The sequence below is a fragment of the Panulirus ornatus genome, chromosome 24 (genome assembly GCF_036320965.1).
Source record: "Panulirus ornatus isolate Po-2019 chromosome 24, ASM3632096v1, whole genome shotgun sequence".
Lineage (NCBI taxonomy): Eukaryota > Metazoa > Arthropoda > Malacostraca > Decapoda > Palinuridae > Panulirus > Panulirus ornatus.
Window position 1 is genome coordinate 6,198,023 of NC_092247.1, and position 18,886 is coordinate 6,216,908.

Here is an 18,886-nt window from a genome sequence, read left to right on the forward strand (position 1 = left end):
CACTTAATATGAACTTTTTTCCTTGATTAATATCCTTATGAACTCCCTACTTATTTATCTGCCCCAGACGAGATTTTGTTATAATGGTAAAGCTAGCATAAGTATGCAAGAAAAATGTATTTTAGTTATTCATTTCACATCCTCCTGTTTGCATTATTATGAATAATTTTTCAATAAGACATCCATACTATGTAATGTTTATGCCTTAAATCTTTTCTGAGAATTTTCAGGGCAACCTTATGTTCCACACACCTCTACCCTTCTCAATAATTCCCTTCTCAACTGTGAAGACTTTTTTTTTCCCACTTCATCGACAGTACACTTTCTGCATTGTCCTCTTGCAAAATCCAAAATTGAATGGATGTGAGCATGTTATAGAGGAAAATATGTAAAAGAAATTCACAAAACGTTTTTCTAGGTAACTTAGCAAAATGTAGGACATGGAATTAGGACTGAATTTGTATTGATTATACTTTTTTCCTTCTTTCAGGTTCTTGAGGACTTTTTGCACAGTAGCCAAGCTTCAGATAAGCCTCTTGTCCGTATTCTTCAGAGAACTCACGTTCAGGGATGAAATATTTTATTATTGTTAAAGTTTTTTTTTCATATCATCTGACTGCTGTTGTGATCTTTCCTGATGCTTTAATTTTTGTCATCACTTGCTAAAATGTGTTGTGTGTTCATTTATCTTTGTATGATTGCATGTGCTTGAAAGAATGAAACTTTCAGCTTGCCCAGGTTGAGCTGTGGTAGATGATGAGTATTTTCTTTATTCACAAATATTGAGCTAATTGGACCATCAGCTACCTTGCAAGAGGCCTTAAGGGTCCATTCAGTCAAATTCTGCCATGGGTGTCCTATCACATTAATACCAGAAGCTAACCTTCTTTGTTGCTAGATAACCCATTGTTGTAAAACAAATCCAAATCCAGGCAGAGAAAAGGTGTGCACCATCACTAGTTCTGATACAGGTGTTGTCACAGTTTGAATGGCAATTGTATCCTTGCTCTTTGTAGTAAGATACTATCAGAAGACTGTTTATAGTGATAATGAGAACTCTTGAGTCAAAATCTGTTCTTTCTGTTTATATGCAAGTCAGAACAGACTTGCATATATTATTAATAAGCTATGTCTGAAACTCTTGAAGTCCTGGAATCAGGTTGGCATAAGGACCTTGAGCCCTTATTCATAAATGGCTCGAGTTGATACCCACTCACTGTGGCTAATGGATGATTGTTGTTTCAGTAGTAGAGTGTTGTTTAGCTCTGTTCACAATATCCGTAACTTATCTGCTGAGTTGATTGTAAAATGCTAGCTTAGATCAGCTCATGCAGGATAGTTTACCTTGCTTTTTATTTGTGACTTGTAGGCTTAATATCTTGATTTTAGTATGGCATTGAGTTCCAGGCTGCATTACATAGTTGCTGTTATAATTGTGGTTCCATTGGATTTCACAGATGGACAGGTAGCTCCATGTAATTTTTATATACTGTATAACCCCAGAACTCCTTTTAAGGGGCCTTTGCAGCTTCAAGGCTGTGCTACATTCTTTAGCAAGGAATTGATGGATTCCTTTGGAGTGAGAAGTTTCTTGGTGAGCCTGTTCTCCCTTTCATCCACTGACAATGATACAACCTCACCAAAGGTGATTTCATTGGTAGTGTAATCACTTGTTGGGCCTTTATTATTTCTTATTAGTGTTCTCCAAATCCATATTCATTTTCCACCATATACCCAGGATCACCTTGTAGGAACTGATCGCCATTATCTCCGCTGCTGCTGAACAGTCATGCTGTGAATTCTAAGCCTTAATGTTTGCTCTTGAATGCCAAAGGCATATTCTCTGCTTTATGCTTTTAACCCATCAACTTGGATTGGCCTGATGCTTGTTGTTTCTGTGCTCCCTCCGATTTATTTATTTATTTATTTATTTTTTTTTTGTGAAATACTCATACCACCTAGGTTTCGTTACTTTGACCTCTTACTGTTTTCTGCTTTTTTCTTGGTGTCTTAAAACACTTTTCAATGGTGAATTGTTCTGAAGAGCGTTGTGAGTATGGAAATTGAATTTAAGATATATTTTGTTTATTTTTAATGTTTTAATGTTATTCATTTGTTGGGCCATGAGTGAGTTCAATCATGGTGCCATCTATTGGCTGGTACATTCATTTACTGCCGCAGAAATGGTGGTTTCCTCATCCAAGCACTTTTTCTTTTCTGTCTTATGTCCTGTCATGGTTCATAACTTTGAAACTGTGGTAGCTCAGAAACAAAAGAACTACGTATCCTGAAACAAAAGAGAAAGTTTATTAGAATTGTTGTATATTTTTGTTTTTGCAGAAAGGAAAAACTGTTATTAAACCAACCTTCTCTTAGGATGTTTTCAGAGCTCTTACTAGTCAGATCTGCTTTAATATTTTCTCTCATAAAGAAGAAACTTATTTTGTATATGGAATTTCCATTCACTCGTTAGTAATAGAATTATGAACGTATACCTGAAAACACAAAATGGCTTCTTGCTTCTTCTCCAGGTTACAAAGTACTGATGTTTTTAAGTGGGAGAAAATCTTGGAAGTTTGCATCCATGATTTTTTGGCTTAAACTATGTATCTGCTGATATGCTCCGGCTCAGTAAAACCCTATTTTTTATCTATTTAGTGAAGTGAACTTCTTGTTCTGGAAGGCTTCTTTGTTGTGGCTTCATTAGAGGATGAGGGCAAGCCCTTAGAAACATAATCTTCTCGTCCCTATAGACTTGGAATTTTCAGGTGAGACAGATGCATCTTTTCTTGCTTACATGGAGTTTCTTGTTGATAGCCTCTATACCTTTAAATGATAGGATAGTATCAGAAACTCTATGACTATGAGGTAATATAACTACCTTTGTGTTGGCCTGGTGGAGTGCAGATTAAGTAGGAGCAGGGGTTGTGACATACGTGTTTGATAGTTTAAGGTAAGAAGGGAAGACATAGAAGTGTTGTTTCTCCACCATTGATTTTTCTGTTTTTTGATAGGGCATGAGTGTCATGTCCCTGCCCCAAAAATTCAAGGATTTTCATATTCAGTCAAAAGTATTTTTACTTGCACAAAAGATATATATATTTTTTCCATACTCAATTCCCATTTCTTGCATTAGCAAGTTAGCATGAGTAACAGACCAAAAAAGGTCATGTCCACGCACACAGTCACATGGGAGCTGAGGTTTGGTGCATTACACATGACAACCAGAGAATGAGTGTGAGCATATGTGGCTTTTCTTCGTGTGTTTCCTTGCGCTACCTTCCTCACGCAGGGGGCGGTAATCAGGTGTGTGGGGAGGAAAAGAGAATTTATATGATATCTTTTTCCTTTATCTTCATGCAGTTGTGCAGTTTCCTTTGGGGTGGGGTGGTATGGGGAATGGATGAAGGTTAGTAAGTATGAATATGTACATGTATATACATGTACGTGTATGTGCATATATTTGTATGTGAGTGGATGAGTCTTTCATCGTCTGTTTCCTGGTGCTGCCCCGTTAATGTGAGAAACGGTGATCAAGTATTAAAACAATATACATGCACACACTCACACACACATACTCCATCCCCAGGGATAAGTATGAGAAAGAATATCTATGCATTCCCTGTGTGTTGTAGAAGGCAAATAAGAGGAGCAGGAGTGAGAGGATGGAAGTCTTCCCTTCCTGTATTACTTTTCCAAAGAAGAAACAGAGCAAGGAGCCAATTGAGGAATTTTCCTTCTAAGGCTTAGTTCTTGATGCTACTTCACTCATGGGAAATGGCAGCGTGTATGAAAATAAAAGAAGATACATGAATATTATTAATTTTTATTTTATTATATGTAATCACTGTTTCCTGCATCAGTGAGGTAGCACCAGGAAACAGACAAAGAATGGCCCATCCATTCATATATACAGAAACACCTATACATGCACATTTACATACACATACATATCAACATACACACATATTCATACACATGCATTCACATAAACAGACATATACATATTTACACTTGTACATATTCATACTTACTTGCCTTCATCCATTTCTAGCACTACAGGAAACAGCATCGCTACCCCCTGCACAGCTTTTAGGTGTAATGCACCGAAATCACAGCTCCCTATCCACATCTAGGCCCCACAGACCTTTCCATGGTTTGCCCCAGACGTTTCATGTGCCCTGGGGATAGGGAGAAAGAATACTTTCTTGCCTTCGTCCATTCCCATTCAGAAATACAGATAGGGAAATATGTCAAGTTTTCTCTCGGCGTAATCCTAAGGGTTTTTCCCCTTGAAAATGGGATTCTGATAATTTACTGCTCTGCTGTTGATAACAGTTTTAATGTTATGGGTAACAAATTTATAAACATCATGAGCTGTGGATGGGCTTCATGATTATTTGTTGTCTGTCCCAATTGATGATACATGTAATGTTCTCTGTCATGGTTGATTAGATTAGTTTCTCCAAATCCAAATGTAATGGGTACTTTAAATCAGTGTTGTGACTTAGTAGCATATCATTCAGTTCAACATAGTAAATTGTCAGCCTGAAATATCTTATATTTAGGTTGTAGCAGTCTTTTGATGTTCTTTGCAAGAGTTATTTCATACTGCTAGAGTATTGTTGTCTTATGTATGACATGGTGTCCCTTCTCTCAGAGTGATTTTATTTTGGTAGAATTGTAATATGCTGTATTTATTATTACTGTGAATACAATATTTAATTCCCTAGGAGGTGTAAATGAACTGCAACCCTTTCATTTTAATCCACAGTTGCATCATTTGTGGGTCTGTCCTAGCTCTCTCCAATAAAAAAATCTTTTGATGAAGAGAGTGGATTAAATAAAAATGCTTTTTTGATGAAGAGTGGCATCTTCTGTATTTTGATTAAATAACCTATATTGTCTTATCTGTTCTTCCTACCCCTCTTTATTTTAACCATATTAGCAAGGTTGGCGATAGCATCAATGTGGTAGGAAACCAGTGATGGGTACTGATTGGCTGGCCCTTATGGAACCTGTTGTTGGTCTGTTGGTGATTGTCAGTGCTTGTTACTCTACAGAGCCTTGTCTAGGCAGATTGAGACTATCAGTCTTTTCATTTCTGTGACATTACAGGAAAGATCTGCCATCTAAAAGGTTTTATAAACAATATCTTTAAATTTTTTTGACAGAATCTCAGAAAAGTTATTTATGAAAATGATGTGATGCTTTTATAATTATTTTTTGTTGGATTGTGTTGTTGTGCAAATTAAGGAATGAGGATTGCTATTTATGGACAGGGTTTTGAAATTTACTCTGAAAAGTTTGCTTAAAATGTTCTTGATTACAGTATGGTTGTTTTCTTTGGAATTTAGCATTGTACCATCAATGGCAACACTACTTCTGCTGCATTTATTTTGTTTTTGTATTAAATTTGATGTTGAAAGCTGTTGTGGATAAGATATTTAGCATTTGTGCATACGTTTTCTAATTTCTTACGGGCATTTTGATTTCTTGTAACTGAGAATGCATGATATTTCCTTTTCATATATAATTTGGGTATATGTAATATGCCAGTTCATGTCAGTATTTATTGTTTCTGTATTTTCACTTTTATGTTTTCTTGTAGATTGTCTCTGTTAGCTTCAAGATAATTCTGTAATTGTGTAGAGTTCCTTTTGGAGTAATTGATTACTAATCTTTGCAGCTGTGAACACAGGGAACAAGTACTGATTGCTCTCATTGACTTGAGTCTCACGTAGTAGCATATTTGCAATGAAATCAAACTATGACCTTAGACTGAGATGGACATAACTATTAGCATACCTCAAAGCATATTCTTGTGAAATACTCCAAGCACAGTGATCACTATATTAAGTATTTTTAATTGATATGAACCCACAAAACTTTAGATTTTGTCTCAATAAGGTTTTAGACAGCTTTAGTATCAGTATTCAGAGTCTTCGGGAAAGGTTCTTGGCATTAGATAACCAGAAAGAATTCCTTCATAGTAACAAACGTTTTGCAAGACTAATTTTTCTTTTTCATATAGAGAGACATTGAGTTGTAAATACACTTGTTTGTGAAAGCTAAGTAAGTTAGTGGGCGTGCATGTGTGATTGTTTGTGCTTTATGTAAGTCAGTGTGTGCATGGATTTGTATGTATGCATTAATAATTGTTTGTTTGTGTATAACAACAAATAAATTATTTTATTTTACATATGAATGTTATCATTTTTAGTTTTGTTGATTTCACCATTTTGGCTTTTGTGTCAGGGTTTTGTAAGGAAGTGGTACTTTGTATTAATGAGTTGTAGAAATACTACCCTGCTGAATAATGGTTGCATTAAATGTTAGAGCTTTTTCATATGTAATCAGAATGAGTCCTTCAGTTTTGTACATAGACTTGTAAATTGGATAGTTTAGGATGATCTCTGTAGTTTTAACTCACAAAATGCACATAGTTTGTCAACAGTTTAAGTGCCTTGAGGAGATTGCAAGTTATGCCATCATATAGGATCATTAATTAGGTTGATTAGAATATGAATTTCTAAACCCTTAATGTTTGATTGATATACTTTTTTCTGTACTTGACCTTTAGCTTTAGAGACAAACATTTCTGATCTGTAAGCAAAGGGAGCTTGTATTGTCATGGAGATGGAAGCCAAACCAACATTACCAAATGAAAACCTAACTGGATACCTAACTGTCAGTGAATTTTTAGGAAAGATATGGAGGTACTCTGCCTACTATAGTAATCCCAGAGTAAGGTTAGGTTGCCTTGCTCGCTTATCAAATCTTGTATTTTACTAGTCTTCATGAATTTTAGGCCATTTAAGGAGATAAATGTATTGCTGCTTTTTTAAAACAGAATGCAGGATGGAGATTCATATTGTTTCTGTGCAGTACTTAAAAGTTTTTCTGTCTTATGTGTGTAGACTTTTTTTTCTTATTCAGAAAGGGGATGACAGTGCTGTTAATTGGTCTGTATATAAGGCAAAGGTGACAAAAGTGAATGGTAAAATTATAGAGGCCCAAGTCTTTTGAGTTTACCTGGTAAGGTTTTTTGGAGATTATTGATAGAGAGTGACGGCATGCACAGAGCATCTGATTGAGGAGAGGCATTGTGGCTATGGGAGTGGTAAAGGATGTATGTACCAGGCATTTGCTTTAAAATAATTTTTGTTAAATACTCAAAAAGGGATTTGTTTGAGATACCTGGGAGTAGACATGGCAGTGAATGGAACCATGGAAATGTGTTGGAAATTAAATTCGTTTTAGGACTGTGTGATGTGAGGTGATTTGATTGAGTAAGTAATAAGAGGATAAGTGAGAGGTATGGGAATAAAAATATAGTTCAAGAGAGAGTGCAAAATAATTATTTGGGCATATGGAGAATGAGTGAGGACAGGTTGACAAGGGGGAGACCAAACTGGAGGTAGAAGGATGGAATGAAAAGAATTATCAGTGCTTGGGGCCTGAGCATGAAGCGGGGTGAGGCATGCATAGGGGGAACCATGGAATTGTCTGTGGGGCCTTTTTGTGGATGGAGGCTGTGGTTTCAATGCATTACACAAGACGGCTAGAGAATGGATGTGAGTGAACAAGACCTTTCTTTGTTAGTTCTAGCACTATCTTACTAATGTAGGAAACTGAGTAAGTATACATATACATATCAACATATACACATATACATACACAGATATACATATATACACGTACATATTCATACTTGCTCGCCTTCATCCGTTCCCGGTGCCACCCCGCCCCACAGGAAACAGCTTCGCCACCCCGTGTCAGCAAGTAAGCACCAGGAAAACAGACCAAAAAAAAAAAAAAAGAGCTACATTTGTTCACACTCATTCTCTAGTTGTCATGTGTAATGCACTGAAAGCCCAGCTCCTTATCCACACCCAGGCCACACAGACCTTTCCATGGTTTACTCCAGACATTTCTCATGAATAAAAAGATATCCATTAAGTGCATTTAAGTATGCTTTAAATGTCACACCAGGTAAACTTTCAATTAACACAGACTCATTGTTCAAAATAAGAAACCTTTAAGTAAGAGCATGATTGTTACGAATGTAAGAAAAAAAAAAATTCAAATTGTTATGAATGCAAGGGCAATAAAGATATTTCAGATTCATATACATTAGGAGGAATTCTTTTCTTTCTTTCAAACTATTCGCCATTTCCCGCATTAGCGAGGTAGCGTTAAGAACAGAGGCCTGGGCCTTTGAGGGATATAATAATACTTCACTCTCAAAGGATATTAACCATGAAAAGGTGATTCTCTTATACCTGAGTAATAATCATATAAATGACCTATTGATGGCATCCATTCTCTCACTTAGATGCCCTATAGACCATCTTTATTGACTAATGTATGTAGACAATAGATTATGAAAGTATTATACACAGTTCGAAAAAAGAAAACAGAAATTTTAATTACTTTGCCATATTTATGTATGTCCACAAGAAATGAGTTAACTGTAATTCTGGGCATTCTCCATGGGCTGGGTTTGAAAGGGACACAGAAATAATTTTGTAAAGTGGCTGACATAGGTCATGCAAGGTTTTGCTTGTCCAATGCATGTTGATAAACAAAGAAGAAATCTTTTATGGTAGTTCCACAATATGTATGTAATAATGTTGGGGTAATATCAAATGTAATGTTTAACCATTATTCATTTGGACCTATACCCCGCCTCAGTATTCATATTGGATGGACTATACAGCAATTGAGGGTCATTATATTTTACAGACAATGACTAAAACATTAATGTTCCGTGTTATGTTAATGTCATTGAGGAAGCCAGTGTCATTGATGAGCCAACTGGGTCATTGTGCGTTGACGTGCTATAAATGCGAATTAGCGAACCATCTCCAAAGACCTGTAGCACAAAACACCTGTATTCTTGAAATGCATGTATTTTTGGTATAAAGAAATTTCTGCTTGAATCAGCCACCAGTGTGTATTGTTTTGTTCCATAAAACTAGGCAGGATTAGTAATAATCCTCATTAGACACTGTGGGCTTTGCAGTGACAGTACTTCATACATTCCAAGTCATAGTTTATATTTTGAAGAGTCAATTACTGTTTTTAGTGATATGTTGTGGATTTACAGAATTATTGTCTTTATTCATTAAAAGAGTAGATAATGATATGAAGAGGTTTTGTGCAATTTACCTCATCCAGGCAGGCAATGACCCATAATGAAAATTTAATGGTTTTTGCACAGAAAAGGTGAAACATTACTTAGACCATGGTCTACAGTGCCTAAATAATTTTAAGTATTAACGATACCTGTAATGAGCATTTTTCTAAAATGCTGTATGTTTTTCATTCTTTGCTGAGCAAAGTTTACTCTTTCCTATCTTGTTTTGTAGTTTTATACAGCACTGTCAAACTTCTTTGGTTGATTACAGTTTGATTTAGTTTTAATTGCCAATTCTGGATTAGAAGCAGCTGAAGTTAGTGTAAAGGTTGAGAGAATATTAGCTTTATGAAAATGAAAAGTGGGTTTACATAATTCATAAAAATAGACTACATGTAAGTTATTACAGAAGGGTAGTAATAAATTGAGGATCAACCTAGGTGTGATTACTTAAAATTATACTGATTATTATTGTTAGAGACTATATTTCAATTTTAGATTTATAAAGTGTTGTATTTTACCATGGTACATTTCTTTATCTAAAATAAAAATTTTAATGGAAGTCTCTAAAATAGGGATTCTTGACTGACTTTACAGATACAGAACAGACTGAATCCAGGGTTTAAAAAGGTGCAGATTTTATCCTTATTAATATCTGTACCACATAAAGCTTAGAATATAACTGGGTTCATGATGATTTGAATTTTTCACTTTTTAAATATCATGGAGGTTTATGTTGTGCTGTATTTTACAAATATGCTTTCAGAAACTTATTCAAGGATAACTTAGAGCTTTACCCAACCAGTCAGTAGTCATAAGTGTTTTGTTGCTTTAGACTGTGTCCTTATGTCTAATATATTCATGCTCTGTATCCATATAGAGATTTATAGGTTTTATATGTTTTACTTACTAGTTTATTGAATGTTTGCAGAGTATAAATTTTTGTCTAGGAAACTTTCTAAACATTGAATATTTTGTTTAAGTAGATGTAGTAATTGTCTTGCAGTTAATGATTGCAGCTGTTAGTCATTGTATCTTGCAATATTTCCTTTTTCTAATCTGACTTTACTGTAATTTACTTAGTATTTAATCTGCACTTGTCTTTGGAAACCTTGATTATCGAGATCATATTTCATTGTAATTTTGTGCATCCCAACTTTTATAGTGCTTTCTGAGTTAGAGGCTGATCTACTATTTTTTGTTGGACCTTGAAGCTGTAAGACACTGATTGTAAATGTCTGGTCATGACTTTGTTTCAGCTAACAGTGGACAATGACTGATATTGTAACAAGAAGAGATAATAGGATGTTATTATCAAGAGTATATGGTATTTCATTTTCAAGTTAACTGATTACTTTTGAAGATGTTACTGAAGGTTTTTGATGGTTTGTTATATTATAATTGCCTGACTATTTTGTAATGATGAAGTAGAAGAAGGTATGACCCTCCAGTTTCCAGAGCTTGTATATGAATTAATAGATTTTATCTCGTGGAGACCTAGAATAGCAATCTAAAATTATGAAATAAAAATTCTTACTCCAGATATTTTAAATTAGTTTATATGTAAAAATTCATAGCTTGTTCAAATTAGAGGGCCAGTTCCAGGTTATGTTTTCACATTTTTTTTTCTTTTGTTTTACTTACTTTTCATTATGGAATTTTGATTAAACAATCCCAGGATCCCTTTTATGGGGCTCCTGCAGCTTTGTTTGAATTCCAGTCACAAGCAGTGAAAAAATGATAGACTGCTTTGGAATAAAATGTTCCTGGATGAATTATATTCCTGTCTGTCCATTGATATAATTCATCCTTGCCTGAATGACTTGTAACCACATGGAGATAAGTCCAGTAACACCGTTCATTACTAAAAGTACATGTTTGCTGGTTACATATTTGAGTGAGAAAGTTTAGAAGCTAGTTTCATAGTTTGGGAGAGTGTGTAAAGAAGAAAGCTGAAAGTAAATGTGAATTACAGCAAGGTTATTAGGTTTAGCAGAGGGGAGAGAAGGTTAATTGGAGTGTAAGTATGAATGGAGAGAACTTGGAGGAAGTGAAGTGCTTTAGATGGGATTGGACATGTGGCAAGTGAAACCATGGGAGCTATAGTGAGCTATCGGGTATGTAGATTGGCAAAAGTCCTGATGCAATGAGAAATGTATTGAAAGAGAAGTTACTGTCTGTGAGGGCAAAGATTGATATGTTTGATGGTATAGTAGTTCCAGCAATGTTGCATGGCCTTAGATGAAATGTTTGAGAACTTGTGCGGTGCGAGGGGGGTTGATCAAAAAAGGAAAAAATAATAAGGTAAGAGAGAGGTGTGGTAATAAGAGGTATGTGTATGAGAGAGCTGAAGAGGCTGTGCTGAAATGGCTTGGACACAATGGGGAGGATGACGATGAGGTTAAACATATTGGAAGTAGGGGGAACGGGAACAAGGAAAAGGAAAAAATTGAGATGGAAGAATGGAATGAAAGATGCTGTACGATATTGGAACATGCAGGGGTATGTGAGGCACGCATGGGATGTAGTAAATAGGAGTGTTATGGTATTCAGGGGATGAGTTGCTGTCAGTAGGCTTCAACCAGGGTATAACAAGCAGTCAAGGGAACCACAGAAAGGTCTGTAGGGGATGGTTGTGAATGGGAACTGTGATGTTGGTGCATTAAACAATTACAGCTAATAAGTGGGTGTGAGAAAATGAGGCCATTCTTTGTCTGTTCCTGGTTTTACCTTGCTAATGCGGGAAAGGGTGAACAAGTATGAAAAAGTATCAGATGAGGCCAGAAATAAAACAGATGAAGATTGGCCAATCCACCCACATGCACACACACACACGTATTTTTTTTTTTTTTTTTTTTTTTTTGCCGCTGTCTCCCGCGTTTGTGAGGTAGCGCAAGGAAACAGACGAAAGAAATGGCCCAACCCACCCCCATACACATGTATATACATACGTATATATATATATATATATATATATATATATATATATAGTAACTTCAACCATTAAACACCTTTACAATGAAACAAAAATCCTTCCAATGTAGTCACACCTCATAATGCTTGGCATTCAATTCTGTGCAACAGCAATAGACCCCTCCCACCCTAACCATTGTATATAATTAATCTCCAACATCCAAGTAGAAATAAAAACCATACCCCTGCCTCACACTTCAATAACCTTTACTTGCAGATCTCTCCCACTCCAATATTTTTAACAGTTGTAAAACACATACACTGAAATAACCTAACAAGCATTAAACAACTAACCTCCCAGTTGTCTTAAACTCCAACACACTAGACATCACCCATCAGTAACCACACTCCCCAGACAAACAGGAGTCACTTTCTTGTGTGTATGGTCTGTACAACACTACAAATACCATTTCAACACATCCCAAGACCCTTCGTGCCCCTCAGTGTACCTACCATAAAAAAGACAATGAGCACTTACCACTCATTTGCCTTTATGCACAAAGATGCACATCCAACATCACGACGCTGTATGACCTGACCAGCAGACGTTGCCAATTTCCTGAGTGCTGCAGGAGCCTCGTAAGGATAGACGGGATTCTTGGGGCAGGAGGTTAAGGTAAGGTACACAAATAATATCATTAATAAGGTTGTTATTGACTTGAATCATTCCAAAAACTACTGTAGCCTTGTATATATGGTTATTACTTTATGCATTCTTTGTTTTCAGACTAGTTTTATTTTTCCATTTCTGTAATATTTTCTTGGAATAATGTGATACTAACCATGTGATAGGTAGTTGAGACTTAAATGATTTGATTTAATCAGCCTGTTTCTTTCATCCACATTTTAGCAACAACTTTAAGAGTGATGAAGCAAATTGAAGTAGCTCATAAGTCAGAATTATTGTGCTTCTGTAATATGATAAGAAGTAAATGAAATGTAAAAAATGCTGACCTTGTAGATGTTGTTATACCAATGAAGCAGTGAGTACATATAGTTACTTGTAGGAAAGTTAAAAGAGGTCCAGTGATTGAAGTATCTGACTGTAATTAATGCACAGCTCTATAATGATTCAAGGATTGGAGAGTTTCATATATAATGCTCAGTCAAGTGAGATTACCAAGTTAAAAGAGAAATATAGAGCCGAGTTAAGCAGCTTACTGATAGCAGCATTTACATCACAGTATTCTTATTTATGGTTCACTGAGGTTAGGTTAGGCTTCTGCCTCTAGGTAAAGTATACAGCCTTTAATGCCTGTGATGGCATCACATGTACTGGTACCATATGTTACAGCCTTCCTTTTTTCCATGCAATAGTCAGTTTATGTAAGAATGTCAAGTAGACCTGTGCAAGATCTGCAGTGTTTTGTGTATTTGTGAAATTGTGAAACTCTTATGAAACAACTGACTTTAGTACTTGACTTGCTGTCAGTGGACTAAACCTGGGCATGTGAAGCAGCCAGTGTAAAACCATGGAAAGATCTGTGGGGCCAGGTTGTGGAAAGGGAGCTGTGATATCGATGCATTACACACCATGACAGTTAGAGAATAGATATGAATGAATGTGGCTGTTCCTTGCACTATGTCACTAAAACAGGAAACAGCAATCAAGTATGAAAAAAAAATATTTGTTTGTGATCTGAACACTTCAAAACTTATCACACATCTCACTACACATGCCTGACATTACTCCTGGCATACCTCATATGCCCAAGAGTAGAGCAGCTTAAAATCTGGAAATCATCATGTAAGTGCTGGTGTCACTGACATTGTTTAATTCCTCTCTAGTATTATAACTTGCATGGATGATAAGTAATGCCTTCTTCACTGTAGATGCTTTCTTCTGAGACTACTGCTTTCTAAAAGGAATTCTAAAGTGTAATTACATTTATATATAAATGTAAAAGTGTAACTATGTATAATAATTAATTGTAAACGTAAACAGCAAACACAAGTAGTAATGTGTCGTTTGGCAAGTTAGTATCACAAAGCTTAAGTCTCTGCTTTTCCATATTATCCACTCTCTTCTCTTTGTTCACCACCCCTCCACCACTTCCATTAGGAGTATTTACACTTAGAATTCAGTGCCATATCATAACCATATTGGGAATGTTAGTCCACTCTCTTATACATGTGCTTTATTTTTTTTCTTACGGTGTGAAAAGTGTCATTACTGAATTTGCTTTTATCCACTTTTAAGCTGTCATGTATAATGCACGGAAACCAGAGTTCACCAAGCCCCACAGAGGTTTTCATGGTTTTCTACAATCCTAAATATTAGTAGCTTGGGCACCACAAATGCAGAAGGCCCCTGAAGAAGGTACATAATTGCCCATTGTGATCACTAGTGGATTATTGGCACCTTTAAACAGCTCTAGTGCTTGTCCCTGAGTTGCTATCTATGGACAGCTAACAGAACCTAAGGTGTGCATGAAATTTAACCTGTGAGGGGAAACTACATTTGTAGACTGATGTTCATAGCACCCTGCAATAGGACAGTACAATAAAACTCATAGCACCGAATGAGGTAGGGTGAACTTTCTAACTAGTACTCAAAATCTTCCTTGGTATTTGGTAACTTAAAAAACAACAGGTCACTATCTCCCAAAATAGTAGCCACAAATAGTAATGTGTCATTTGGCAAATTTGTATCACAGGCAAACTTAATGGGTTTCAGAAGCTTTTCTAACATAAGGGATTGAAATATACCAGTTAATATGAGTTACTACAGTCCACCTACAACTTTCAAAATTACATTGTCTTCATGAGCTTGATGGGTCACCTAATACCTTAAAACTGATCTTTCTACTGCTAGGTTAGGTAATGAAATCATATGAATTTACCACAACAGATGTCATGGGTCAATAGTATCTGTATTCTCTTTAAGTCTTTAGAGATCCTCCCAAATGACAGAAATGTTAAACAGATCCCAAAAGCCATCAATATCACCAGTTCCTCTTCACTATCCTCAGAAGTAAAAATGCACAGCAATTCTGATGATGAACAAGATGACACTAACTCTCCCCTTGAATCACCGACATTATCCATCTTCCATCCGGCAAGTAATACACTCCACCCCTATGAATAATGCATAAAAACCATAAGAGGTACTACTGCATATTTTTGAATACTGTACACTGCTAAAATATTAAGCTGTTTTCATTTAGTAAAAATTTTGGTAGTTTTTTCATAACACAAATGTATTGTCTAGAGTCCATATACCATCTGAAGTCTTCTGTTACCTGACCATATACAATTTTGTCTTATTTTTATTACATGGCATGCCCCAATAATGGCCACCTCAGATGAAAAGACTGTGAGAAAAGGAAGAAAGAAATTTACCTTTTTTCATGTGTTTCCAGACATGACTCTGAAAGGTGGAAAGTTTATATGAAGATGAAAAGATAATTCAATTTTTCCTTTCAAGGAAAGGGGGTGGTATCATAATGGTGAATCCATGTGAGGCTTAACTCCACACAAGCTATGGCAAGCAGCAGCCAAGTGTGTGACACAAATCCAACCCTTGGTGGCAGGAACACCTGCTAGCAGCTTGTTACTACAAGGTATTGACAAGTTATGCCACTAGGTCCGTGATCAAACATGTATTTCAACACATTAAAAAGAATGGCCTTTTTTTCTTTCAAGATCTTACTTGAAGAGCCACATTTCATACTAGTAACATGTCTAGTTGGTACACCATAATCAAACATTTACTCTTAAACATAGATGCTTACTTTTCTTTGGCACATCTTTCTTTAATTCAAGTCCTCTGACTTCACATCAGAAGCTTGGATACAATACATCTCTGCCAAATTCCAGCAGTAAGTACTTGCCAAGTTAAGCACACCTAAGAATATTGAAAAGGGAGTTTAGATTTGTCAGAAGAGTAATTATGTGTATATAAAGGAAAATGCACAATGAATTTACATGAAAACAGAACACCTTAAAAAATCAGCCATCTACAAAAACTTCATCCAATCTCCCATGGTTGCCAGTCTGTACTATTTAAACATTCTTTCATCTTTCACACTTGTTTGGAGAAATGCAATGACAGTAAAGCAAGGGAAAATAAAACTATTGGCAAAAAAGGTAGCATAGCATTATGATTGTCAAATTTGTTGGTAAAATAGCCACGACGATTGAAGTGTCTGATAGTCGCGAGTTCCAAGCCTGGGGGAAAGAGGGAACAGGTTTCCAGGACCTGAAGACACTAACAAAGGGAACCGGTTTCCAGGACCTACCTGAAGACACTAACAAAGAGAACCGATTTCCAGGACCTAAAGACACTAACAAAGAGAACCGGTTTCCAGGACCTACCTGAAGACACTAACGAAGAGAACCGGTTTCCAGGACATGAAGACACTAACGAGGGGAACCGGTTTCCAGGAACTACCTGAAGACACTAACAAAGAGAATCGGTTTCCAGGACCTGAAGACACTAACAAAGGGAACCGGTTTCCAGGACCTGAAGACACTAACAAAGGGAACCGGTTTCCAGGACCTGAAGACACTAACAAAGGGGACCGGTTTCCAGGACCTGAAGACATTAACTAAAAGTTAAACTGGTCTGTCTTCCTGTGTTGTGTTACCAGCTCTGCACTTTCTTCATAGTCCTTTTCATTTGCGTCTCATACTATGACAGCACATAAGGATATAACAGTGAGCTTTCGAATTCCTAAAAGCATCGTCGAGATCGAAGACAAACTCGCCAAACCTTTGGATCTCTTTATATTAACAAAACTAATGGTTTTAAATGTAACCTTAACAACCATCGTCTGCTGGAAAAGGAATACAGAGCTAAAATATTTCGTGTTATAATTTTCATATGTCAAATTCAATTGAATGATACAATGCTTGGAAAAATACGATATTTCTCACGTCAATTCACATGAAAAAGTTGATTTTTTTTTTTTATACTATTCGCCATTTCCCGCGATAGCGAGGTAGCGTTAAGAACAGAGGACTGGGCCTTTGAGGGAATATCCTCACCTGGCCCCCTTCTCTGTTCCTTCTTTTGGAAAATTAAAAAAAAAAACGAGAGGGGAGGATTTCCAGCCCCCCGCTCCCTTCCCTTTTAGTCGCCTTCTACGACACGCAGGGAATACGTGGGAAGTATTCTTTCTCCCCTATCCCCAGGGATAAAAGTTGATATATGTTGATATATGAAAAAGTTGATATATCTTTGTAAACCTATCTGGAAGTAAACCACGAACTTTCTTGGTATATCGATATCTATGATTTATGTGGTTCACTCAGTGGTGTATTTATGTATCCTAAGTATATATACTTTGTGGAGCAGCTGTAAGATAATAAACATGCATGAGTTACAAGTACCAAAATATTGTCTCTTCTGTCTGTAGGCCTCCTCTGGGTCTCTGTCAGCTCCTTGTCTTCACTAATTATTATTGGTCTTGTCCAGTCAGACTTATAAATTCCCTGTATAAATACCCATATTTTCTTGGCTGTCTGTTGGAAAGATTATCTAAATTTGTACATGATTTCATCGCTGGTGTAGCATGAAGTGGGATAGCAAGTTATCGCATATATCATCTGTGTTTGCTAAGACTTTATTTCCTGTGTGTATATCGTTGCATTCAAACCAATTAAATTGAAATGATGCATTTTTTCTTTACACTTTATTGCATAAGTTATAAAGGTTTTCCCTTCTTTGCAAGCCATTCAGTTTGCAGAGTCGAAATTTGTGACGCGAGAGGCAAATGCGGCCAGGGGAAAGGGGCATTTACCCCATCCCTTTTCAATGGAGAAAATGTCAAGCTGCCTCCTTTGGTCAAGCTACGTATTTCCTGATTTAGGGAAAATAGGCCTACAGATTTTTCATTTGAACCATTGACGGTGTAAGATTCTTTCATAAATATGAATTGCCCGACTTATGGATCAAAATTCCCAGGGTGAAATCCACCCCAATCGTTCCCGGAGAAGCGAATAATCGTAGCTTAATAATTAAAAATCGAAAACTTCTATATCAATATTCTCAAAAGAATATTATGCAATTTCATCATATCCCATATCCCCCTTTGATCTACAGAATAATGTTGGGGGGAATATGTGTTGGCATACATAGGAATAAAGACATGAAACATCTGCCCAAGCTTAAGAGACGGAGTAACACAGGTGTGAAACTCGCTCCATGCGACACACATAGTAATTTCACACACTACCTACGCATATCCTGCTTGTCGTAGGTGATCAATCTGGAATGGGAGCGGGATGCTGGAAATCTTCCCCTTCTGTATCATTACTCTGAAAGAGAATAAATAAAAGAAGGAGCCAAATGAGAATAGTTCCTCTGTTTCTGACGCAACCTCGCTGATGCAGAAGACAGCGACAATTCTTAAAAAAGTATATATATATATATATATATATATATATATATATATATATATATATATTTTTTTTTTTTTTTTTTTTTTTTTTTTTATTTGTCGCTGTCTCCCGCGTTTGCGAGGTAGCGCAAGGAAACAGACGAAAGAAATGGCCCAACCCCCCCCCCCATACACATGTACATACACACGTCCACACACGCAAATATACATACCTACACAGCTTTCCATGGTTTACCCCAGACGCTTCACATGCCTTGCTTCAATCCACTGACAGCACGTCAACCCCTGTATACCACATGACTCCAATTCACTCTATTTCTTGCCCTCCTTTCACCCTCCTGCATGTTCAGGCCCCGATCACACAAAATCTTTTTCACTCCATCTTTCCACCTCCAATTTGGTCTCCCTCTTCTCCTCGTTCCCACCA

The 18,886-nt window shown here is 36.5% G+C and overlaps 1 protein-coding gene across 3 annotated transcripts in view; it reads left to right on the top strand.

Moving 5' to 3' along the window:
• Positions 1-12,936, top strand: part of ssp3 (short spindle 3) — a 72,415-nt gene extending 59,479 nt beyond the window's left edge. For all 3 annotated transcript variants that reach the window (XM_071677055.1, XM_071677057.1, XM_071677056.1), the window contains one exon: positions 491-12,936. In XM_071677055.1, coding sequence (XP_071533156.1) covers positions 491-574 — 84 coding nt within the window. In that variant the 3' untranslated portion in view covers positions 575-12,936. The remainder of the gene's footprint in view (positions 1-490) is intronic.
• Positions 12,937-18,886: the final 5,950 nt, after the last annotated feature.